The following is a 26,641-nucleotide window of genomic DNA, read 5'->3' on the forward strand; positions in this document are numbered from 1 at the left end:
TGGCTGGCTCAGTCGCTTAAGCATCTACCTTCAGCTCAGGTCATGATCCTGTGATCCTAGGATTGAGCCCCACACTGGGCACCCTGCTCAGTGGGGAGCCTGCTTCTCCCTCCCCCTCTGCTGCTCCCCCTTGCTTGTGCTCTCTCCCTCTCTCTCAAGTAAATAAATAAAATCTTTTTAAAAAAAAGGTTAAACAGCTACCATATGATCCTGCAACTCAACTCCTAGGTATATAATACCCAGGAGAAATGCTCAAAAAAAACTTGTACGAGAATACTTGTAACAGCATTATTCACAATAGCCAAAAAGTAGAAACAAACCAAATGTGCATCAAAAGATGAATGAATAAACAAAATGGAGTATTATTTGGCAATAAAAAAGAATGAGATTATAATGCATACCACAATATGGATGAGCCTTGAAAACATCATGCTAAGTCAGAGAAACCACTCAAAAAGGACCACTTTTGAACAAATCATATATATGAAATGTCCAGAACAGGCAAATTTATAAAAAGTACATTAGTGGTAGCCTAGACCTGGGACAGGTGAAGAGAAAGTGACTGCTAACAGGCACAAAATTTCCTTCTGGGGTATTGAAAAATATTTTAAAATTAGACTGTGGTGATGGCTACACAACTCTATGAATATACTAAACACCACTGAATTTACAGTTTAAAAGGGTGAATTCTGTGGTATATGAAGTATGTTTCAACATAGTGTTTTTTTTAAATAGGACAAAGCTAAAAAAATAAAATAAAAAGCAGCACGTTATTCTTTGGGGGATAGAAGAAGAAACCAAACAGCAGATGAAAACTATTTTTAAATAAACCAAGTTTTAAAACTTAGGATGATAGGGGCACCTGGGTAGCTCAAGTTGGTTGAGCATCCCGCTCTTGATTTCAGTTCAGGTCATGATCTCCGGTCCTGAGATGGAGCCCTGAGTTGGGCTCCACACTCAGCGGGGAGTCTGCTTAAGATTCTTTTCCTCTGCCTCTCCCGTTGTTGCACGCACATGCGCTCTTTCTCTAATAAATAAATAAATAAATAAATCTTTTTTAAGTAAATGTCAGGAAGCGGGTGCCTGGGTGGCTCAGATGGTTAAGCGTCTGCCTTCGGCTCAGGTCATGGTCCCGGAGTCCTGGGATCAAGTCCCGCATTGGGCTCCCCGCTCTGTGGGAAGTCTGCTTCTCCCTCTGCCTCTCTCTCTCTCTCTCATGAATAAATAAATAAAATCTTTAAAAAAAAAAAAATGTCAGGAAGGAAAAATGTTTAACATATATATACAAATAAATACAAAACCTGGGTATAAACTAAATGAATAACATATATGCAATTTGATGTACAGAAAAGGTAGTGTCATTACAAATTAAAGAAAATAAAAAGGAAATATTATCTAAGAATTACCTGGCTCGAAGAGATTGACTGGAGATCTTCTAAAATTTTACCTAATTTCTAGATTTCAGTCCTTTTCTATATTTTACAACAGCTTATGTATGTAAACTTAAATCAATTTATAAAAGAAACATGTTTAAGATTATTCCCAAATATGATATAGGTAATAAATATCAGTTTTAAAACATGGCCCAAAATGTTTGACATTGCTCTTCAATAAGAAGTGGGGTCTATTCCTTTATCTAGGACTGAAGGCAGCAAAATGCTTCCAAGATTAACTCATTAAACACCATTCAACTTCTGCACTGGGTTCTTGCAGCACTAGAGAACTAGACACTCCTGCTCAGGACACTCTCCAAACCCAGAAGCCACACTGTAAGAAACCCAAGCCACATGAAAGAACCATTTGTAGGTACTCCAGGTAACAGTTCCAGCTGTGCCCAGCCTTCAAGTCACTCCAGACTAGGCACCAAACATGAATAAAGAAGCCTCCATGGAAGTATAGTCCTTCACTGTTTATGTAACCTCTGAGCATTAAAGCTGTCTCAGGTAAGGCCCCAACCATGACGAATGGGAGCACAGATAATTTCATCCCTATTTAGTTCTGTCTGAATTCTAGACCAAGAGAATCATTAAGCCTAGTAAAATGATTGTTCCTTTACATCACTAACCTTGGAGTGATTTCTTATACAGCAACAGATAACTGGAAGAAGGGCTATTTCATCAATAAAGATACAAAAATATTTAATGAAATCTTACCAAAAAAGATCACCACATCACATTAAAAACTTATTCAGAAAGATCAAATAGAATGTGTACTAGGAATACAAGGCTGCTGGAATAAAAATAATATAAGCTAACACATTAAAATATTTTAAAATTTTAATCATCAAATAGTAAGCTAAGAATTTATCCAATAAAATTGAACATGTATTATCTAATAGAACTAGGGGCATATACACATATGATCCCTCCTTTATTTTTCTTTTAAAGACGGATTTTTTTTAAGATTTTATTTATTTATTTGTCAGAGAGGGAGAGCACACAAGCACGGGGAGTGGCAAGGAGTGGAAGCAGCAGACTCCCCGCTGAGCAGGGAGCCTCATGCAGGAATCGATCCCAGGACCCTGGAATCATGACCTGAGCCAAAGGCAGACGCTTAACCAACTGAGCCACCCAGGCGTCCCAGATCCCTCCTTTCTTAATATATAATAACTATTTTATTTTTTTTATTTTTTATTTTTTAGATTTTATTTATTTATTTGACAGAGAGAGAGATAGCGAGAGCAGGAACACAAGCAGGGGGAGTGGGAGAGGGAGAAGCAGGCTTCTCGCCAAGCAGGGAGCCCAATGTGGGACTCGATCCCAGGACCCTGGGATCATGACCTGAGCCGAAGGCAGACGCTTAACGACTGAGCCACCCAGGCGCCCTATAATAACTATTTTAAAACCAACAGCCAGTCTTATACTTATTCTCACCTATAATTACTGAAATAGGTATATCCTGGGATACAAAAAAATGAATAATACACAGTCCCTGATCAAGAAATTAATGATCTAGAAGCAAATTCAGACACATGCATACCAATAATACAATATATTAAGTGCTATAATGGAAAGAGAAGAGTAAGAAATATATTCAAGGGGAGAAAGAGAGCCCAAGAATGCTTCTCAAAAGAGTGACATGTGATTTAAGTCAATCTTATGTGATATGGAAAGAAGGAAAGAAGACTATTCCAGGCAAAGGGAAAAACAAAAAGAAAGGTGAGGGGGTGGAGGGTGGGACTGAGGCAGAGTACATACTGTGGCGGGGAATAGGAAGCACACCATAAAAAAAATCTGGGCTGGAACTTTTAGATAAGGAAGAACTGTTGGAAGCTTGTAAACAGGAGACTTCCTTGATCAAATTTCTTATTACCAAGATAACACAAGTGGGAGTATACAAAACAAACTGGAGGTAAAGAGTCCATTCAGGGAAATCAATGGAGAGATACTGTGGACATTCCACTTTTAAGGATGAAAGCACATTTAGAAATAGAAAAACAAATAACATAGAGGTACAATCTTAATATATGACAAACCATAATCAACATAAAAATAAGGAAAATGTTCATTCTTTAAACACTGAGATACCATTAACAAAAAAAATAAATACAAAGCTAAACCCTCACATTTTCTATTAAAAATTTTTGATGAGCCAAAAAGTTAAACAAAAACCCTATAGACTAGACAAAAATAGAACAGCCTATTAGCTGTAGCTATAAGTTGAGATTTCTGATGTTAACAAAAATGAAAGATATCAAAAAAAGATTAATGCATTTAACAGCTTAGAATATTATAGAGAAAAAGTATAACATAAAAATAAAGTAATGAAATGGTATATTTAACATAACTGAAAGAATTTATTCCTTTGATAAAGATAACCCAAAATGGGAACCAGAGAACCAGAGAGAAGGGGATAACTTGTTAAATTAGGGAATGACTAAAGAAACCATAGCACCATAATATAATAAGACATTATTTTTAAAAATATATCAAATGTATATATGAAATAATAATTTAAAACATTAAAGAAATAAAATCCACACCCTCATCACAACTATATAAAAAGCAAACCATGTATGAATAAATGAAGGCAAATTCAAATTTTAAAAGTCATGTTCCTCTGTACAATTGGTAATAGCTCAAAACAACCAACAATTTTTATTTTACATGTAAAAATGCAGTTTTATCAGTCCCAACTGATACTTAAAATTTATTTACAAAGCCATACATATTCAGATAAGTCCATATTTACAAATAAGATTTGCATTTGTTACTCTTAAATAAGGCTAGTTCTCCATAAACCACCCATGTGTACCCTTTTTGATTAAAATTAATTCACTGAAAACTATTCCCCATAGCTTTTATAAATTAAAAAATAACTTTATTAAGCATGCATATTCTTTTGAGTATAGTGTTTTTTCAATTTTTTTTAAAACCATATGGGTTTAGCCTCCACTGTAAAGCCTAAATGCTTCTATTGTCATAAAATTTTGCAGAAGAAATAAAATTAGGATGATGTGACATGGATATGACTCTCACTTTTCACTCTTCTGCTAAGAAACAGCACAAGTAATAAACTTTGCAATAGACAACAGTGATCAACATAATTCAATTCACTAAAGTGGATAGTGATTATATTAGGTCACTCAACCAAGAATTCTATATGGGCAAAGGACTTCATATTTTAATGGCAGCCATATAAATTCAGGGGAAATTGAAACCTCATAGTTTACATCAGCATATTTTTTGAGCAAATAACTTTTTATTATATGCCATTAAAAGAAAATAATGCAGTAGAAAATGACTCAAGACACAGCTTAAAGGTCTTATGTCTGAATAGACAGATCCCTAGTTTTCTGAAGACTTTGTTGCTTTTTTTCTAATAAGCAGTGTTAGATTTTTTTTTAAATGCAATTAGAAAACTCAGGGATTTTATATAACTCACTGAAGTTTAAAATGTACAAATAAACTGGGAAGAACACAATAAACATTACCTGCATAGCACTCTTCCCCATTTTAACAACTTCAAACAACATCATGTTTTCCACTCCATTCTGTTGGTGATGACCATTCATTCGGTTTGGACCAGAAGGAGGTTTTCCTCCACCATTTCCGCCTTTGCCCTTTTCTCCTGGGCCCTTTTTGCCTTTTTTACAAGTCTGCATAAAAATACAAGTTAATTAAGTTATTATCATTATCCTTGAAAATTCAAAATAAAACTACAGCAGAAGCAGTTAAAAGGGTACATAATTATAACATGCCTAAACCTGACCTAAAGAGGCATACCATACACATGTCATGATAAAATGATATGGTTGAGACAGCTTCTTTGTGGCATCAATTTTTTCACTTATAGTATCAGACACCTCACGTGACACTGTAGTAAGGAGCACAGCCTCTGCAGACAGACAGACTGCATGGGTCCAAATTTTTATTAGCTGAGTGATGTTGGGCAAGTTACTTAACCATACTGTGCTTCAGAGTTTCTAATTTGTAAAGTGAGTATAAAACTGTGCCTACTTCATAGGGTTGCTGCTTTAAGGTGCAGACTGCAGTGGGCAGCAAGAATAACAAAACACTTTATCAAATAAGTAACTCGTACTTAGTTCAAATTTTTAAATTTTATCTACTGTTAGTCTTATAAATTATTGCAGTGCACTGACAAAGGAATTCTAAAAAGTATGAATAGGTGTATCAACCTCATTCTTATTCTGGATAAATGAAGGAGAATTCAAATGTAAAAAATCATGTTTCTCTGTACAACTAGTGATAACATTTATTATGAAAATTCAGTTAATGAACACTATGGAAATGAAGCCCCTTTATAAGGAAGTTGTCAATACTGGGGAGTGGGGACTTCATAAATCAGTGAAAAGGTTGCCTACATGCTTCAGTTATAAAATACTTCCCACAGGGGCACCTGGGTGGCTCAGTCGTTGAGCGTCTGCCTTCAGCTCAGGTCATGATCCCAGGGTCCTGGGATCGAGCCCCGCATCGGGCTCTCTGCTAGGCCTGGAGCCTGCTTCTCCCTCTCCCACTCCCCCTGCTTGTGTTCCCTCTCTGGCTGTCTCTCTCTGTCAAATAAATAAAATAAAGTCTTTAAAAAAAAAAAAAAAAAGCCTTATTTCAAAAAATAAATAAATAAATAAAATAAAATAAAATAAAATACTTCCCATAGCCTTTTAACTTGTTATAGAAAAGCAAGTCATTCCCTAACTCAAGAGTCCTCATTTCTAAAATGTCAGAGTTGTATTAAATCTTTACAGATTAGAATAGATGATTTCTAGGTCTCTTTTCAACCTACACATTTCTGTGATCTAGAGCAAGGATCGGCAAACTTTCTGTAAAATACCAGACAGTAAATATTTCAGGCTTTGCGGGCTACCACATTCCATTTCTGTCATATATTCTTTGCTTATTTTTACAACGCTTTAAAAATATAAAAACCATTCTTAGCTCATGGGCAGTATAAAAACAGGCCATAGTTTGCAGACCCCTGGTCTACCGCCAGGTCTACAAACGTATTTCTACTGACAGCCTGTATGTTTCTATACTTTGTTCGACAGACGGTCCTTCCTCCTTCCTCTCTTAACAACTACTTCAAACTCCTTCCTAACAACTGAAATATATTACTTGTTAATTTACATTATTTTGTTAATGAGATTCAGTCTTTGTGAACTTGTCATTAATTCTTAATTGTAGAATAAAAGGTTATTGTCCCCAGTAAAAGGAATTTCAGAGATAAGGGTGAAAGAAAAGATCAACTACAGAGAGTACACTAGGATAGTATAAAATGTTAATGTTAATTAAATGGAATTATATATTTGCAATTTATCTATCATATGCTTCAATATTCCCTGTTGGTATGCAAAACTAATTAGTACAATTAAAATGGCTCAATGCATATGCTATGCTAGAAAAAAAACAACGTGGAAGGAATAATACAGGAAGTACAAGAAGTAAACATGCTAACCTGGGCACAATCTTGTAGATTAAAAACATCTCTAAAGACTATGGGTGGAGGGCGCCTGGGTGGCTCAGTTGGTTAAGCCTCTGCCTTCAGCTTATGTCATGATCCCAGAGTCCTGGGATGGAGCCCCACATCAGGCTCCCTGCTCAGCGGGGAGTCTCCTTCTTCCGCTTTCTCTGCCCCTAACCCTGCTTCTGCTCTCACCACCTTTTAACAGATGTGGGCTCAAATCCTTTAACCACTGCACGTCTCTGGACCAGTTTCCTATCTATAAAATCAGTAAGTTTTCTAATTCACAGAGTGGTTCAAATATTAAATTAGAGAACGTATTTTTAGCCCAGTGCTTGGAATATACATAGTATAGTGTCAAAGCGTAGTTACCATTATTATTATAATAAATCATTAATCTGAGCCCTAATACCTCATTCATAGCAGTGACTATACAAAGTTAAAGTGTGGCACAAAAACTTTGGGGAGTCCTCTATTCAGATGCCACTGTGAGTCTTGTCCCAACCTGTAGATTAAATCAAAGTCAAAAGTATATTTTCAGTTTTGCAAGATGGTTGCAGAACAAGAAAAATTGGTTTTCAAATGAATAACCATATACTACCCACTAGAATTTGGCTGTCTTTGGACAGTCATGAGTTAACATTTTATTCATTCACTTTTTCTGTCTCAAAATTTCTACATTTTAAGAGACTAAAAAAGGATATGAAATTATGAAACATGGATTATGTGAACTCTAAAAATATATGCCAAGGATTAGTTAAATAAATTATATTCCATACATAAAATGGGATGCTCTGACACCATTAGAAATGATAGGAAAAATTCACTGATAGGAAAACTGCTTACAACATACTATTAAGTTTTAAAAGCAAATTATAACAGTTTGCATAGTATGAATCCATTTAAGTAAGATTCTATGTGCATGTTTATAGACAGGTATATGTACAAAAGAATGCTCATCAAAATGTTTAAAGAATATCTTACCTCTGCTGTGTGATAGGTTTACAGGGAAATCTACTTTGTTCACTGTACATTTCTGTATTATAGACTGCTTTTTCTTTTTTTTAAGACTTTATTTGTCAGAGAGAGAGAGCACAAAAAGGGGAAATGGGAGAGGGAGAAGCAGGCTCCCTGCTGAGCAAGGAGCTCAATCCCAGGACCCAGGGATCATGACCTAAGCCAAAGGCAGATGCTTAACTGACTGAGCCACCCAGGCGTCACTATTATAGACTTTTTAAAAGTAAATGTGTCAGGGTGCCTGGGTGGCTCAGTCGGTTAAGCACCTGACTCTTGATTTCAGCTTAGGTCATGACCTCAGAGCCATGAGATCAAGACCTGCATGGGGCTCCATGCTCAGCGTGGAGTCTGCTTGAGATTCTTTCTCTCCCTCTCTCTCTGCCCTTAGCCCTGCTCATGCTCTCTCTCTAAATAAAATATTTTAAAAAAGATTTTTACATAAATAAATGAATAGATAAAAAAATAAAAGTAAATGTGTTGCAAGAAAATATAAATCCAAAATTCATTTGGGAAGGAAAATGGTGAACAAAAACAAGTCATCTTTTGCACACTGTATTTACACACATGCACAGAGTCAAATGTACTTTCCAAAACATCAAAATAATTTAACAATTCACCAAGTAATCCAGAATCCTCAGGCCATGCATTCATATTCTAAATATGCATTCTACTGACTCAGAACCTCACTTTGTTAGTTTTGTTTGTTTTTTTTTTAAGTTTTATTTATTTAAGTAATTCCTAGTGGGGCTTGAACTCATGACCTGGAGATCAGGAGTCGAGTGCTCTTCCAACTGAGCTGGCCAGGCGCCCCTCACTTTGTTAGTTTTTATCCTTGACATTACTTATAAAGAGTAAAACTCGGGCGCCTGGGTGGCTCAGTTGGTTAAGCGACTGCCTTCAGCTCAGGTCATGATCCTGGAGTCCCTGGATTGAGTCCCGCATCGGGCTCCCTGCTCGGCAGGGAGTCTGCTTCTACCTCTGACCCTCCCCCCTCTCATGTGCTCTCTCTCATTCTCTCTCTCAAATAAATAAATAAAATCTTAAAAAAAAAAAAAAAAAGAGTAAAACTCTTGTCAACTGTAACCTATTTGACTTAAACTGGTCATAGGTTACATTTTTTGGATGCTTTAGAATAAGAAATTTTATTTTTGTTTGCTTTGCTTTATGTTTGACTATTCATGCGTAAATAAAGCCAAAAGAATATCACATTGTGCTTAGCATACTGTGCTTTACAAAATAAACTATTAGAAACAAGTGTTGGTGAGGATATGGAGAAAAGGAACCCTCATGCACTGTTAGTGGGAATGTAAACTGGTGCAGCCACTGTGGAAAACAGTACAGAGGTTCCTCAAAACATTAAAAATAAACTACCCTATGATCCAGTAATCACACTACTGGGTATTTACCCAAAGAATACAAAACCGCTAATTTGAAAGGATATATGCACCCCTATGTTTACTGCAGCATTATTTACAATAGCCAAATTATGGAAGCAGTGCAAATGTCCATCAACAGATGAATGGATAAAGAAGATGTGGTGTCTATATATACAATGGAAAATTATTTAGCCATAAAAAAAAAGAATGACTTGCCATGTGCAAAAACATAGATGGAGCTAGAGAGTAAGTCAGAGAAAGACAAATATGATTTCACTCATATGTGGAATTTAAGAAACAAAGAAAAAAGAGAGAGCGAGACAAACCAAGAAACAGACTCTTAGAGAACAAACTGATGGTTACCAGAGGGAGGTGGGTGGGGGCGATGGGTGAAATAGGTGATGGGGATTAAAGAGTATACTTATCATAACAAACACTGAGTATGTATAGAATTGCTGAATCAATATATTGTACACCTAAAACTAATATTACACTGTATGTTAACTATACTGGAATTAAAATTAACTTAATAAAATTTTTTTTAAAAAGAGTGCTGTATTACTAATTTCAACTTTACAGTAGTGGAAAATAGCTAATCAAAAGATATTTGACCTAGAAGCCAAAGAAACCATATGCATTCAGAAGGCTTACCATACCAATCGGGGTTGGGGGGGGAGCACTTTTAAAAGACAACATCTGAGACATAACTAAAACAGCTATATTTTATATGTACATATGCATATATGTATACAAATGACCTTAAGAACCAAAATAAAGTCATATATTCTGTACATACTTTTCCTTTGCCTTGTTTTTGGTTTTTTCCTTCAATGTCTTCAAAATCTGTGTCAGAAGAAAAATGTGTTTCTGACTCCCTGTGACAAAAGATAAGCAATTATTTAAAACTTTCCTTAGAAATATTAGGTGGAGTTTCTAATTTTTGCCATATTTTCTAAAAGAAAGGCTTGGTTAACTCTTTACAAAACTCCTTATTAGCATTAGATATAATTAAGATGCTTCCCCAAAACATCATACCATAGCATATTACCAAACATAAAATTATGTAACAAACTACAAAACAATGATCTAAAACAAACAAAAAAAACTAAACATTTTTTATTTTCTTAATTTTTAACCAAGACATAAAAACTTATAATACCAGTGGCTCTCAAAATTTTAACCCTAGGAACTGTGGTGTTCTATTGTAATGGCTGGTTTCATTTTCTGATTCAAGACCATGGAATTCAGAGAAGACTGCATTTTAACACTAGGAACTGGATGACCTTTACTAGGGAATTTCAGTAATATTAAGAATCCTCTGACCACTGCTCTCTCACTCAAAAAAAATATTTGTAATTCTAAGTATAACTACACAAAACATGTACTTCTGAAAGGATATGTATAAAACATTTTTACAAACTAAACCATTTGAAATACAAGAGGGAAATGCTAATTGATCAAAATCCTTTATGAAGTAAAGAGGTGGTACACTACAGTCAGGAGAACTGTTTCTAGTACTAAGAAACTGTGATCTTAGACAAGTGACAACCTCTCAATCTTTTCATCTATAACAATGTATATGCAAGAAAGAATGAAATCTCTAAAGTCTCTTCAATCTCTTCCAATATGTAAATCTATAATTCTAAGTTGTCCCTTATTTTGCAGTAGGTGGGGTGTTTTATATAATCTGGATTTTCTCACACGTAAGGAAGAAGACTAATTTAAATACACATGTGTAATGCTTCCTATATATGCAAACATGGTCAATCTACCTAAATAGTGGTAACATACCCTCATTTAAATGCTGAAGGCAAGGCATACTTGAAATTTGGGTCATAATGGATTTTAGAATTGAGCCACACCCATAAAAGATAAAAGTTTTACCACTTCAAATATGTAATCCTAGTGCCAGTTTTGCTTAAAACAAATGGAATCAGGGCGCCTGGGTGGCTCAGTTGGTTAAGCGACTGCCTTCAGCTCAGGTCATGATCCTGGAGTCCTGGGATCGAGTCCCACATCGGGCTCCCTGCTCAGCGGGGGGTCTGCTTCTCCCTCTGCCCTCTTCCCTCTAGTGCTCTCTGTCTCTCATTCTCTCTCTCTCAAATAAATAAATAAAATCTTTAACAAAAAAAAAACAAAACAAAAAAACAAATGGAATCAAAATGCAAAGCTATTCTTTCTAAAGCTAGTCTTCTCTAACTAGATTTCTTCTATTTCCATTTTTATTACTAAAATAACCAGCTGTCCAGAGGCTATGAGGGAGAAATACTTTATATACCTATAGTAATAGTTAAGGTGCTAGCAAGGAAAAAAATTACTATTTATAGCACTTACCTACAATGTAATTCAAACAATGTATTGAAGATAGTGGCAATCCTAACTATGTCCTATAATGTTGTGAGGAAAGGGCCTATAAGAAGTACCATTTCCCAAGAGTTAATGCACCAAAACCTGAATGACTACTGTAATATTAACCCTGAAACTTATGCCTGGTACATCTTAAGAAGATTGTGGTCATCAATATTCTATACAGCCTTGCAAAAAAAAAAAAGAAAGAAAATGTTTTTAAGTATCTTGCTGTATATAAGTAATACTTCTTTCTTCCCAAGACATTTGTGGGACACCAGCTCTCTTAGATCCGTAACTGCTATTAAGCCTGCAAACAATCACTAGTCTTCGCAATATTCCAATGGCCACAGAGTAATCACAGGCTCAATTACACTCTTAATCCGCATCTCCAGGCTATCCCAACTAAAAGAATGAGCCACTAGAGGTTTGATTACTAAATGGAAAACCTTATGAAGAAAGCTAAAGTGAGTAATCAGGATAGGAGTCTAAAATAACCCCAACCAGAGAAGAAATATTCTTGAAAGTCTGTCTTTCTCCAATGTTTTCCTCTGCTTTTTAGATCAAAAGAACACCACCACCTATCCCAGGTAAAATAACCTATGCTAGTATGTTTATGGAGCATACTAGGTTAACCTTTTAGTGGCTTGAAATTTCATGAGTCACCTATCATATGACTGACTCTTCCCCTCCTTTCTCTTTACCCTGCTGTCCATCTCACATACCCAACCAAATACTGTCTATTCTACCTCCACCACATCAATTCCCTCTTATCCATTATCCTATTTCAGGCCTTAATTACTTGAGATATTCTAATATCAGTAGTTTATAATACAAACATTCTTAATTGTCTCCAATCTTAATTAATGTATTTAAGAAATTTCATAATTTTATAATACTCCAACCAAAAATTATTTTTTCCTCAGACTACCCTGTATCCTCCCTCTAACAAAAACAAGAAATTTCCCTCAAGAATCTTCAAACAGAGTCCATATACACTGGGATTAAAATCACATTAAAAAGCATACTTCGAAATATTGGCAATATACCAGTAGACCACCTTAGTCTCCACGGAAAATAAAATTATTTTAAAAATGAAAATCTATATAAAGCATCAAAAGTAGACACTGGCTACCATTATGTACAAAGGTATCTATCTGAAGTTTTCAAAATTTTTAGCAACCAAATTATTTTCAAATCAAGTGTTATAAAAATTCCAACAGCAAATACAGTAATGGTGTATATGTGTATAGTTAAAGGGACCCAAAGGCAGTTTAAAGGTTCCTTTTTCACTGAGGCACCTCATGAAACTGCAGCTTAGTATGAAAACCACTATTACATACAGTAGCTCAAATTCCTTCCCACATCAAATACTAGAGAGTAATTAGAATAAAAGTTGAAAAAGAAGTAGAGGTAGCTTTTAAGACAAGAGTAAAGAAAATACCTATGTCGAAGTCACTTTATAGACCAATAAGCATGTAATTTGTTTTTTTAAAATATATATATATATGGATAGCATGTCCAACCCTCCCGGATTTGTTTAAGCCTATTATCAGTGGATTTTATAAAAGAAATCTGGTATTACACCCTAAATACTACTATGTGGTATATATTCCTTACCAATGAGGACACTTAACTTTTTAAAAATTTCACGGCACTCCCTCAAAACAGTTAGTATTGTAAAACTAAATATGGATTCAAAGAACTGCAGAGCAAAATAATAAATTATACTGTATCTAAATTAAAAAATAAATTTAAAACATAGTACAAAAACACCATGGAATCACTGTTACAGAAACCAATGAGCACTGATATAAACTGTTTCAAAATATACATACTTATGTCTTATATATTAGATCTTCTGCAGAAATAATTTTAACTGAAGTTGATATATTTCCCATTTTGTGGAAAAGGATTTAAAATTTTTCATAATATACTTACTGTAGTAGATTAAAATCAGTTGGTATTTCTGGAGCTGCTATCATTTCTTTATCATCTTCTGGAACACCTCAATGTCAGAAATATATTCATAGATTTACGTGGGTAAAACAATGGTCTGCTTCTTTCTTCTAAGACAAACAATTCCTTTAAGGGAAGGGATGCCGTATTTATTACCAACAAATGAAAAATATTGGGAAGGATATCTATACTCAAAAACTAAATTTCCCAGGGCCTGCTACTGTCCTTTAGTAAATAAGGATTTTTTTTCCCATTGCATTTAACTGTTTTTCTTTTTTAAGATTTATTTATTTATTTGAGAGAGAGTAAGCAAGTAGGGGGAGGGGCAGAGGGAAGGTGAGGAAACAGACTCCCCGTTAAGCGGGGAGCCCAATAAGGGGCTCGATCCCAGGACCCTCAGATCATGACCTGAGCAGAAATCAAGAGTCAGACGCAGTAGGACGCTTAACCGCATGAGCCACCCAGGCACCCTGACTGCCTTTTTTAGATAATGGATTTGTTATAAACTGCTGCAGTCCCACAACAGTAACAACAGATACAAAGAAAAGCCCTTGTATTATAATTATTTTTAAAATTTGTTATGATTCTCGCTCTTTGGTCTTAGCCACAGAAACAAGATGCTGAAGGGAAATAATCACTGGAAAGTACTGCCGTTAAGACACACACTGTGCCACCACTGCGGCTCTAAGGCCTACCACCTTCAGAAGTCGACCTGTGGCAAATGTGGCTATCCTGCCAAGCCAAAGAGAAAGTACAAGTGAAGTGCCGAGGCTAAAAGACGAAATACCACTGGGACTGGTCCAATGAGGCACCTAATTGTAAACCGCAGATTCAGGCATGGATTCCATGAAGAAACAACACCTAAACTCAAGAGGGCAGCTGCTGCAGCATCCAGCTCATCTTAAGGATTTCAACGATGAGTCAAGTAATAAATCTTCTGATTTTAATTAATAAAAATAAAATAAAGTAAAACTTTGTTATGATTCTCTAGCCTGGCTTAAAAAGACATATGCCCCCCCCCCAAAAAAAAAAGACATATGCCCTAACTAGGAACAGGATGTGACTCTTACTGGTCCTAAAATCCTCATGACAAGTTTAAACCATAATACAAGATGCCTGAAAATTCTACAGCTTTTTGCTGATGATGTACAGTACAGTTAAAAGGAGCTAGCTAGGGGTACCTGGCTGGTCATGAGTTCAAGCGCCACGTTGGGCATAAAACCTACTTAAAAAAAAAAAAAAGGAGGTTCTTCTACACTAGAAGAAACATACAGCCCAAAATCTTACTCATTAATAAATAACCATGATAATACCACACGGTTTGAACAGGGAAGGGGAAAAAAAGGTTAGCTCTGATCTATTCCTTTAAGGAACTTACAATCAATTTAAATACCAATAATGTCATATGGACAACAGATGAATACCATTCATGACCAAAAGAAGTTTAGTTTGGCCATAGGAAGGATATTATTTCTGGTTTTGAAGGTCCAAGATGCAGTTCCTGAGAGAAAGATCTAAAAGCAAATGACAAGTCTATAACAAAAAAGAGAAAATAGGTGGAGTCTGAAGCTCTTAATCTTGTGTATAACTTTCTTTTATAATTTTCTTATGTTTTCCTTTTATTTCCATGTGACTCTAGTACTTGATGGCTATCTAAAAGAAAAAGCAGGTAAGACTAAATATATGCAATTAATAATAAATGTTAAAATATCACATACTAACTTCTAACCTCTCAATAAAGACATTATACAAGAAACTGATAATTCAATTTTTCCATTAATTTTTAAGATTTTTAAAAGTAATCTCTACACCCAACCTGGCGCTCAAACTCAACCCCCAGATCAAGAGTCGCATGCTCTACCAACTGAGCAAGCCAGGCGTCCCATTTTTTCCATTAATATTAAATCTCTAAAAAACATCATAAATGGCTAGTAATATTCAATTAATAGAAATTCAAAACACTGAATTTCCTAGCTCACTCTAATTAAGCTACCATGAACGACAAAATAATGAGGTAATAGGACAAACAAGAACGAATAATCCACAAATCAAGACCTGAATAATCAAGAGTGGTCTATACCACCACTTTGAGGTTTTTTTTCTGAAGAGTACTGATATTATAAAATCTTTATTTAGATATGACTGTTAGAATGGTCTTCTCATTGCACCAAATCATGGTCCCAGGACTGTTCTCCTCTAAAACCACTAATTGTTAATCTGTTAATATTCGTATTATAACTGAAGGAATTGTCTAAGTAGCACACAAGAGTTCTGAAGCTTGCCATCACATGTAGGATACACCCTAGACTCCTAAAAATCCCAACTTCCTAAAAAAAAAAACTATTTCTTAAAAAACAATTTTGTTTTTTATAAGGGAGCTGGAGAAGTATAGAGCTAATAAGTTCTAACCAACATGTCAGGCAATCTAGATGGCAAGTTGGAAATAAAGTGCTGGTTTTGTCTGCCTACCTGCAATGCCCTCTACCCACCCCTCAAGCATTTTATAAAACCAAACTTGCTGCAATCCTTAAATATACAATTTTTTAAAAGTAGTTCATAACTATATTCTCCTAAGGGACATAAAGAATGCATCAGCTCTGAAAAGCAGAGAACACCAAATAAAATAAGTATTATGTGATACACTTTTCACCTTCCTCTAAATAGCACACTTCTAGTGTACAAGTTCTGCCAGGTCAAATTATTTTGTTCAGTATATAGGGCATATTAACATTTATTTGGTAATTAGAAACCAAAGCAAACACAAAAGAAAAATGGAATTTATTAAGATGTGAGTCTCCCAGACGAGGTGTCTGTATTTTAAAAAGAAGTATCACGACAAGGTCTAATAGATGTAGAAAAAATTATTACATTGGCCAACTCCCTATCCCAGTTAAATATTTGTTTTAAGGAGTTTCTAAGTATTAAAAATCCATTCAACCAATTAGAAATATCTACCATGTACCAAACACAGTGGTGAACAGGAGAGATCCTTGCCCTTTTGGAACTACTTGTACCAATAAACATGAAAATGTGTTTCTACAAGAAGGCACTTACCTCTATTGCTACCTAATATTATTAAATATAAATACTAAACTGCCTGTATCTGAGTTTTTACTATTTTAATCATTGTCTAAATAACCAATTTGCCACCAAAACATTTCTTCACAGCTCAGAAGATAAGTTGCTTTGTACTTTAGAGGAGGAGAAGCAATGGGTAAATTAGCATTGGGGTTTTTTTAAGAATGTAAACTTTATATGCAGGAAAGGCTATGAATTTTTTTCCTTTTAAATGTCTACAGCTATATATAAATACAATTTGGTTACCGCAAAGATTTACATTAAAAAACTTATAAACAAGGTCTTTAAATATACTTAATACCATTTGTCCTAAGTTGGAAAACCCAAAACTGTAATAATATGTAATGTTCAAATAAAAGTATGAGTTTAATGATCAAACTCACCACACCATTTCTGGCCTACTATAGGTTACTAATTTTTTAAAAAATATGCTCAAAGATCACAAGGTGGAGCTCTCACCTAGTGTCAAGGAAAAACTGAGATTTTTTTTTTTTTTAATCACATGTACCAATTCTCTGCAACTACTATAGAAGAGTTAACATTCCAAAAGCTTTGAAAGATAAATCATAGAAATGAAATTTGCTTTAACTCTCAATCACTATGTTCCTTTTGAGAAAAAAATATATCCAAAAACAATTAGCTTTTATTTCTCCTCACTGAAAACTAAGCGAACACATTTGTAGATAGGCTGAATATACTTTAAAACCACTTCCTGGGGCACCTGGGTGGCTCAGTCGTTAAGCATCTGCCTTCGGCTCAGGTCATGATCCCAGAGTCCTGGGATTGAGCCCCGCATCAGGCTCCCTGCTCCGCAGGAAGCCTGCTTCTCCCTCTCCCACTCCCCCTGCTTGTGTTCCCTCTCTCGCTGTGTCTCTCTCTGTCAAATAAATAAATAAAATCTTAAAAAAAAAACCACTTCCTTAGGCTCAAGTGTACAGTATACTGCCATTAAAGGTTTGTTAAATACATTCATATATAATTATTGAATTAAAAATGGGTGATTATATATTTTTAATTCTATACATTAAATTCAAGTAAACGCTCTCAGCAGCACTGCTTTTGATATAAACAGAGATCTAAAAGCTAAAACTTGTTCACCATAATTTTTTCAAATTATCTATAATAAATATGTTTATGGCCTGTTACTCAGTTTACCTTACATGTTTAATTCAGTAACAAAAAAGCTTTCTTCTCTCACTTCCGAAAACATGTTGGACACCAATTACTATAACATATAAACACAAACATATAAAAAAATTATATAGTTATGCTTGCATCTTTAACTTCAAATGACTTGCTAATTCATTAAAATCATCCCCCGAAAAAGTAAAAATACACAAAAAACCTGTTTTTCTATGATAGTGTTTAAAAATCTTAAAGTAGGGGCGCCTGGGTGGCTCAGTCAGTTAAGCCACTGCCTTCGGCTCAGGTCATGATCCTGGAGTCCCGGGATCGAGTCCCGCATCGGGCTCCCTGCTCAGTGGGGGGTCTGCTTCTCCCTCTGACCCTCCCCCCTCTCATGCTCTCTCTATCTCATTCTCTCTGTCTCAAATAAATAAATAAAATCTTAAAAAAAAAATTTAAAAAATAAATAAAAATCTTAAAGTAATTTTGATTATTTGGTAATAAAAGAATTAACTGTTTCAAAGTTCTTTTAACTCAATCCCAAGTGGTCTCAAGATAAAAAATAAAAAGCTGCAAACCAGAGAGCCATAACTAACAAGGTCCCTCAGAACCCACATATTATTAAGGAGTGAGGGAAGCACTTAAAGTAGCTAGGTGTGTTATTTCCCTAAAAACGCAGAAATATTCAGCGGCTAACAGCCAGCAAATTTAGCACATACAAGCATGCTAATCTATTATCTTAACACTCCTTTACACTCCTCCCAAAGGATTACATCCTTCTATCTATGAGAATCACATCCAAGAAATATATATAACCTGAAATGCCACCATCACTATAATACAAACACTTGAAAGTAGAACTACCTAAATGTCCAGCCATATGTTAATTTATGGTACAAAAATGCAATCAATAGAAAACTCCTACAATGAAACTATTTATGATGACTGTAGCAACATGGGTCAAGTTTGATGCATCAAAGCCCTATATTAGGATGCAGTATTATAACAGAAAAGCAGCAGCAAAGGAGAACAGGTAGCACATCAGGGTGGTGACAATGTAGGTGATTTTTACATTTTTAATGTACAATTTTATTGTTCGTATGGAAAAAGTAAATTATGAGGGTGGAAATGTATTTTTTAATGTCCTCTTTTAAAACCTCAACTACCTGAGGAATTATAAAATATCTCTGCTGGTAAAACCTGATTTATTCATATTTCAGGTCCATAATCTCATAAAGTATCTACAAAAAACTGAGTGCTATCATAAAATTATCTTTTTTAAAAAAGTAATCTCTACACCCAACATGGGGCTCAAACTCATGACCCCGAGATCAAGAGTCACATGCTCTACCAACCGAGCCACCCAGGAGCCCCCGAAAAACGATCTTTATCATGTTCATCTACTCAAGATTAGCAGGGAACACAAACTATGAACTCCTGACAAGACCCACAGGCATGCTCCTTTTACTGGCCTATCTACTTAGAAGACAACAGGAAGAAGTCTGTCATTTAGGTTGAGATCATGAAATGTTAAAAGGTAAACACAGTTCCTACAGTAGTACATTTAATCAAAACAGCAAGTTATTATCATTCCTTACATCAAATGATAGGTGGCAACTTTGAGTACATAGTTAAGAAATGAAAAGCTCACCAAAAACACCAAAAAATTGTTATATGTAAAAACATACATTCAAGGGGCGCCTGGGTGGCTCAGTTGTTGAGCGTCTGCCTTCGGCTCAGGTCATGATCCCAGGGTCCTGGGATCGAGTCCCACATCGGGCTCCCTGCTCCGCGGGAGGCCTGCTTCTCCTCCTACTCCCCCTGCTTGTGTTCCTGCTCTCGCTATCTCTCTCTCTGTCAAATAAATAAATAAAATCTTTAAAAAGAAAAAAACATACATTCAAAAGAAGAAAATCTACTGCCCCTTTAATGATTACTAAGAACTTAAAAAAAGATTTCTCCTTGCTCAAAAAGGTATTTTTCCTCCCTATGTTTATCTCCCCAATTTCTGCTATAAGTCTTCTGAGGAGATGACAAGGTGAAAAGAATGACAAATCAAGCAATGATCATGTATACCCTGACCAGGTAAAAAAAATTTTAACCAAAACATTTTTTAAGCCCCTGGAGGCTTGAACTCACGACCCTGAGATCAAGACCTGAGCCAAACAAGATCAAGAGTCGGACGCGCAACTGACTGAGTCACCCAGGCGCCCCTAACCAAAACGTTTCTTGATAGCATACTCATATCATAGCTACATACGTGTATCATTTGCAAATATATTTTCATTTCCATAAGCCTGGATGGAGTCCTTAAGAATTTCTAATGGTAGTTTGAGTCCCATGTTGGGTATAGGGATTACTTAAAAATAAAAATCTTAAAAATAAATAAAAATAAAAGAGAGACTTGCAAAAAAAAAAAAAAAAAAGAATTTCTAATGGTAGCACCTGCTCTAGCACAGGAAAAGGTAACCTGGAAATGGTACTGGAAGAAATCTGCATACTCAAGAGAATTAATTACCTTGTCTACATTTTCTAACTAACTGACAGGTCAAATATCTGCCCTTACAAACTTAAAAAATAATATACAGAAGGAAGGCAGGAGGCCAAAAGTAAAAAGACTTTCTCAAGTAACTAAATAGACAAATTGAACACAACTAACGCCACAACACTTCTGAAACAATTTCTACTTTCAGGAAGAAGGGAAGGAGCAAGCTGGGGCACAGATATGGCATCACTACACATTGCCAGAAAGGAAAGCCAGACAGAACTGGAAACATCCACCTGTTCCCCTCCTATTTTTAAGTATGTGATAGTAGGTGCTCAGCAATCTTCCTCGTTTCCTTGTCTACCCACATTCCCCCAATACTTTCCAAATAGGACTCCAGTCTTAAACACAATTAGAATAACCTGGCCCAACCTACATACTCAGCTTGCCCCAGATCTCGACTATCAGTTCTGATTTCTGTAGAAAATTTAGCATGCCACTCCTGAACTTGTCAACAAATGAGTACTACCAGTTGTGGTTTGGGGTGGGGAGAAGAGGGAGATAAGAAAAGGGTTCTGCCTTATTCCTGCAGACCCACTACTCTTTCACCCTATACTCAGTTGTACCCTGTGCCTGAGTCATCCCAGGATCAATACTCTACTTTGTTCTTGCTATAAATTATCTACCAACCCCATCCCAGGAACTGGATTCCTGCCCCTAAACTCTAAAAACAGTCTCTCTCTGTCTCTCCAGTTGCCCTCATCTGAATGCCACAACCTCCTCTCATCTGTCTACCATACTGGCACTGGCTGCTGCTAGACACTGGACATCATATCATACCTGATATACTGGACATGTATCAACTATCCAATTCCTTTTTTTTTTTTTTAAAGATTTTATTTATTTATTTGAGACAGAGAGAATGAGAGACAGAGAGCATGAGAGGGAGGAGGGTCAGAGGGAGAAGCAGACTCCCCGCCGAGCAGGGAGCCCGATGTGGGACTCGATCCCGGGACTCCAGGATCATGACCTGAGCCGAAGGCAGTCGCTTAACCAACTGAGCCACCCAGGCGCCCTCAACTATCCAATTCCAAGTCTGCTGCTTCCCCAGTGTGCCCTAACAAGCTGCAGTTGATTTTCATAAATATCAAAACATATAAATACTAAATAAATATCAAGCTAAATATCAAAAGAGATAAAATATTTGTTTTATCATATACTAACACCTTAAAATCTTATCTCAGTCTGCCAAGGTCAATAGCTAAATCATGAATAATTTTTAAAAATACTGTCAATGATCACTCTTCATCTCACTTATACCAGAATACCATATTCAGCTTTTTGCAGTTAATTTAAAAAATATATATGCCCCCACTGACATAACTTTCTGTATGTTAAGACATCATGAATAAACAGTGATAATTACAACTGGGTGTAGCGGCTATCAACATTTCAGAGGTGAGACCCAATTAGCTGGTATAAATGAATATCCAGATCTGAAAATCAAATATACAACCATGAGCTAAATTCATGTGTGAACACTTGTAAATGGTATACAACATTAATATAAGCACAGTGCATTATTACCATCAAGCCCACTTCACATTGGGCACCGCTGGCTCACTGGCAGACTTTAAGCAATAGCAGATATCAAGACAGATTTCATAGCAAAGTAGGTGAAAACATCTACTGGATTTTCAGCCTCGGTTTCAAGGGAAATCCAAATTTTTATTTCACATATTCTCAGATTACATCAAAATTTCACATTTATTTATTCAAGGTGTACAAAAAGTTATCTAAATGAAATACTGAGTGTTTATTACTAATTCACAGGAAGATGGAGATACAATTGTAATTAAGATAGTAACAATAACAACAATAAAACAACTAAGTTAATAACAATAAACAATAAAAGCAAAGTGTAAACAAGCTAAAAGACTTTATGGAGGATAATGGGAAATTTTAATATAAAATTTAGAATTGTGGGGCGCCTGGATGGCTCAGCGGTTAAGCGTCTGCCTTAGGCTCAGGTCATGATCCTAGCCTCCTGGGATCGAGCCCCATGTGAGCCCCATGTCCTGTTCCCCGCTCAGTGGGGAGTCTGCTTCTCCCTCTGCCCCTGGCCCTGCTTGTGCTTTCTCACTCTCTCTCTCAAATAAAATCTTTAAAAAATTATTAAAATTTAAAATTGCAGTTACTACTAGTAAGCACAAAATTTCTGTCATTTTAGTATGACCACAACACACAACATACATGCTACATATTTAAATTTTTTTGTGCCTTCCATTTCTGTTAGATAACACCCTATTAAAATACCTAGCATTAGCATCCACTTGATACAAACTGCTGAACTTTCTACTAACATGCACAGTATACAATTCACAGGCTTGAATTATATTCATATTGAAGTTTGGAAATCCAATATGCTTTCCCAATGAAGTTTATAAATCAGTATGGATACTTCCCATTTCTTATTTCAGATCTAAGAGGATGGTTCTTCATTTGGTAATTCCACACAAAGACAATGACAGAAGAGTCTTATGTATTGTACTCCATATTTATTTAAATTCTAACCTTTAGCTTTCCTAAAGATTAAAACATGTAAATGACTTTTCATTTTTATTTTTTTAAAGATTTTATTTGTCAGAGAGAGAGAAGGAGAGAGCACAAGCAGGGGGAGTGGCAGGCAGAGGGAGAGGGAGAAGCAGGCTCCCCACCTAGCAAGGAACCCGATGCAGGACTCAATCCCAGGACTCCTGGGATCATGACCTGACTGAAGGCAGATGCTTAACGACCGAGCCACCCAGGCGTCCCGTAAATGACTTTTTAAAAGTTAAATTTAAGCCAGATCGACACTACGAAAAACCTCAGACCAACATCCCTGATGAACACCAATACAGAAATCCTCCAAAAAATACTAGCAAACCAAATTCAACAGCATATTATTAAGCATTATACACCATGACCAAGTGGGATTTATTTCCAGAATGCAAGGCTGGTGCAATGCACGAAAATCAAGCAATGAACCATATTAAGAGAATGAAGGACAAAAAATTTCATAATCGTCTCAACTGGTGCAGAAAAAGCATTTGATAAAATTCAATACCTTTCCATGATAAAAACACTCAACTAAGTAGGAATAGCAGGAAAGTACTTCAATATAATAAAGGCCACTTATGAAAAGCTCACAGCTAATACTATATTGAATGGTAAAAGACTGAAAACTTTCCCTTTTAAGATCAGAAATAAGGCAAGGATGCCTGCTCTCACCACCTCTATTCAACATAGTATTAGGAGTCCTACCTAAAACAGTTAAGCAAGAAAAAGAAATAAAAGATATCCAAATTTTAAAGGAAGGAGTAAAATTATCTGTTTGCAGATGATATGACCTTATACATAGAAGACCCCAAAAATTTCACATTCACACACACACACACACACACACACACAACCTATTAGAATAAATTCAGCAAAGTTGCAGGATACACAGTCAACACACAAAAATCAATTGTGCTTCTATACACTAACAATGAACAATCCAAAAGGAAACTAAGAAAATAATTCTATTTACAATAGCACCAAAACAAAAAAATTCTTAGGAATAAACCTAACCAAGGGAGGTGGAAGACTTATATACTGAAAATTACAAAACATTGCTGGATGAAATTAAAGAAGACACTTGGGGTGCCTGACTGGCTCAGTCAATGGAGCATGCAACTCTAGGTCTCGGGGTTATGAGTTTGAGCCCAACACTGGATGTAGAGATTACTTAAAAATAAAATGTTAGAGGGAAAAAAAAGAAATTAAAGAAGACACAAATAAGTCTAAAGATACCCTATGTAAACTGAATGGATTACTGTTATTATTAAGATGTCCATACTACCCAAAACAATCTACAGATTCAATGCAATCCCTATCAAAATCTCAAGAGCATTTTTTTTTGCAGAAACAGAAAAATTCATCATAAAACTCAAGGTACTACAAATAACCCAAATAATCTGGGGGGAAAAAAAGGAAACAAAGTTGGAGGAATCACACTTCCTGATTTCAAAACATATCACAAAACTACAATAATCAAAACAGTGTGCTACTGGCATAAAGACAGACATACAGACCCAACAGAAGAGAATGGAGAGGGCAGAAATAAACCCTTGCATACACATCCAAATTATTTTTGACAAGAGTGCCAAGACCACTCAATTGGGAAAGGACAGTTTCTTCAAAAACTGGTGCTAGGAAAACTGGATATCCACATGCAAAATATGAAGATGAACCAATCATTATCTCACACCATATACAAAAATTAATTAAAAATGGGTTAAAGACCTAAATCTAAGACCTAAAACTATAAGAGTTCTACAAGAAAACATAGAAGATAAGCCTCATAACACTGGACTCGGCAATGGTTTCTTGGATATGACACCATAAACAGGTAATAAAAGCAAAAATAGACAAATGAGACTACATCAAAAATTTTACACATCAAAGGACACAATCAACATAGTGAAAAGGCAAACTACAGAAAATATTTGCAAATCATGTATCTGGTAAGAGGTTAATATCCAGAATATATAAAGAATTCCTACAACTCAACAACAAAAAATCAAGTAACACAAATAAAAAATGGCTAAAGGACTTGAATCAAAATCAAATCAAAACCACAATGAGATACCACCTCATACCCTCTGAGATGGCTAGAATCAAAATACACACAAGCGTCTGCAAAGATGTGTAAAAAATTGAACACTTGTGCACTGCTGGTAGGATTGCAAAACTGTGCATCTGCTATGCAAAACACTATGGGGGTTCCCCAAAAATTCTTAAATGGAACTACCATATGATCCAACAATCCCCACTTCCAGGTACATATCCAAAACAAATGAAAGCTGATTCTCAAGATTATTTGTACACCCACATTCATAGCAGCACTGTTCACAATAGCCAAGAGGTGGAAGCAGCCCACATGTCCATCAATAGCTGAATGGATAAACAAAGTAAGATGTATACATACAATGGAATATTATTCATCCTTAACAAGGAAGGAAATCCTGTCACATGCTACAACACGCATGAACCTCCAAGACATTATGTTACATGAAATAAGCCAGTCAGTCACAAAAAGACAAATACTGTATGACTCCACTGAGATGAGGTACCTAAAGTAATCAAATTCATAGAAACAGAAAGTAGAATGGTGTTTACCAGGAGATGAAAGGAGTGGGAAAGGGGGAGTTGTTTAATGGATACAGAGTTTCAGATTTTCAAGATGAAAAGTTCTGGAGATGTTACACAACAGTGTCAATGTAATTGCTGAACTGTCCACCGTTAAGATGGGAGGCACTTGGATGGCTCAGTTAAGCACCGGACTCTTGATTTTGGCTCAGGTCACGATCTCAGAGTTGTTAAGACTGAGCCCCGTGTGGGGCTCCACGCTGGGCATGGAGCCTACTTAAGATTCTCTCTCTCCCTCCACCCCCCTCACGATATCTATCGCTTTAAAAAAAAAGGTTAAGATGGTAAATTTCATGAGTTTTTTACAATAAAAAATTACATTTCAACCTTTTATCAATTTCTTTATCATATAAATTCACAAGATTGTATAAATCACCAAACATTTGAGAATACCTTTCTACTGAGCAAGCATACTTTAGACCTTAACTATTGGTATCTTTTGAAATATAATTTTCTTTTAGAGGGAGGGGGTGGCAGATGGGAGAGGGAGAGAGAGAATCTTAAGCACAGGGCTCGATCTCACAACCCTGAGATCATGACCTGAGCCGAAATCAAAAGTCAGACGCTTAACCAATTGAGCCACCCGGTGCCCCTGAAATATAATTTTATAAATAAGCCACTAACAATTGATATCTACACTTGAAAGTACTTTGTTTTGGCAAACAGATTTTGTTATCTATTTAATATGGTAAAAATGAACCAAAGCTTGTGTAACTTTATGGCAAGGATCCAAAGAAATACCTAGCTTTTCAAAAAAAAAGCACTTAGTTGAACAATGCAAGCTAGTCCCAGCTACATTTTCAAATGACCTGCCTTCGGCTCAGGTCATGATCCTGGAGTCCCGGGATCGAGTCCCACATCGGGCTCCCTGCTCAGCAGGGAGTCTGCTTCTCCCTCTGACCCTCTTCCCTCTCATGTTCTCTGTCTCTCATTCTCTCTCTCGCAAATAAATAAAATCTAAAAAAAAAAAAAAAGTAGTTTTGAGTTCTCTGCAGTATAGTATACTTTCAAGGGTACCTAATACTTAAAACATTAGTTCTAGTATATATTTTCCCTTAGTAGCATATCATTATTAATATTAAATGTGTGCTGAATTACTATTTTG

The 26,641-nt window shown here is 35.8% G+C and overlaps 1 protein-coding gene across 2 annotated transcripts in view; it reads right to left on the reverse strand.

Annotated features, from left to right (window-relative positions):
• Positions 1–26,641, reverse strand: part of STAG2 (stromal antigen 2) — a 134,655-nt gene that overhangs the window by 68,358 nt on the left and 39,656 nt on the right. For both annotated transcript variants that reach the window (XM_021686638.1, XM_021686632.2), the window contains exons 2-4: positions 13,599–13,742; positions 10,108–10,186; positions 4,934–5,098 (exon numbers count right to left, since the gene is read on the reverse strand). In XM_021686638.1, coding sequence (XP_021542313.1) covers positions 4,934–5,098; positions 10,108–10,186; positions 13,599–13,642 — 288 coding nt within the window. In that variant the 5' untranslated portion in view covers positions 13,643–13,742. The remainder of the gene's footprint in view (positions 1–4,933; positions 5,099–10,107; positions 10,187–13,598; positions 13,743–26,641) is intronic.

The sequence above is a fragment of the Neomonachus schauinslandi genome, chromosome X (assembly GCF_002201575.2).
Source record: "Neomonachus schauinslandi chromosome X, ASM220157v2, whole genome shotgun sequence".
Classification (NCBI taxonomy): Eukaryota; Metazoa; Chordata; class Mammalia; order Carnivora; family Phocidae; genus Neomonachus; species Neomonachus schauinslandi.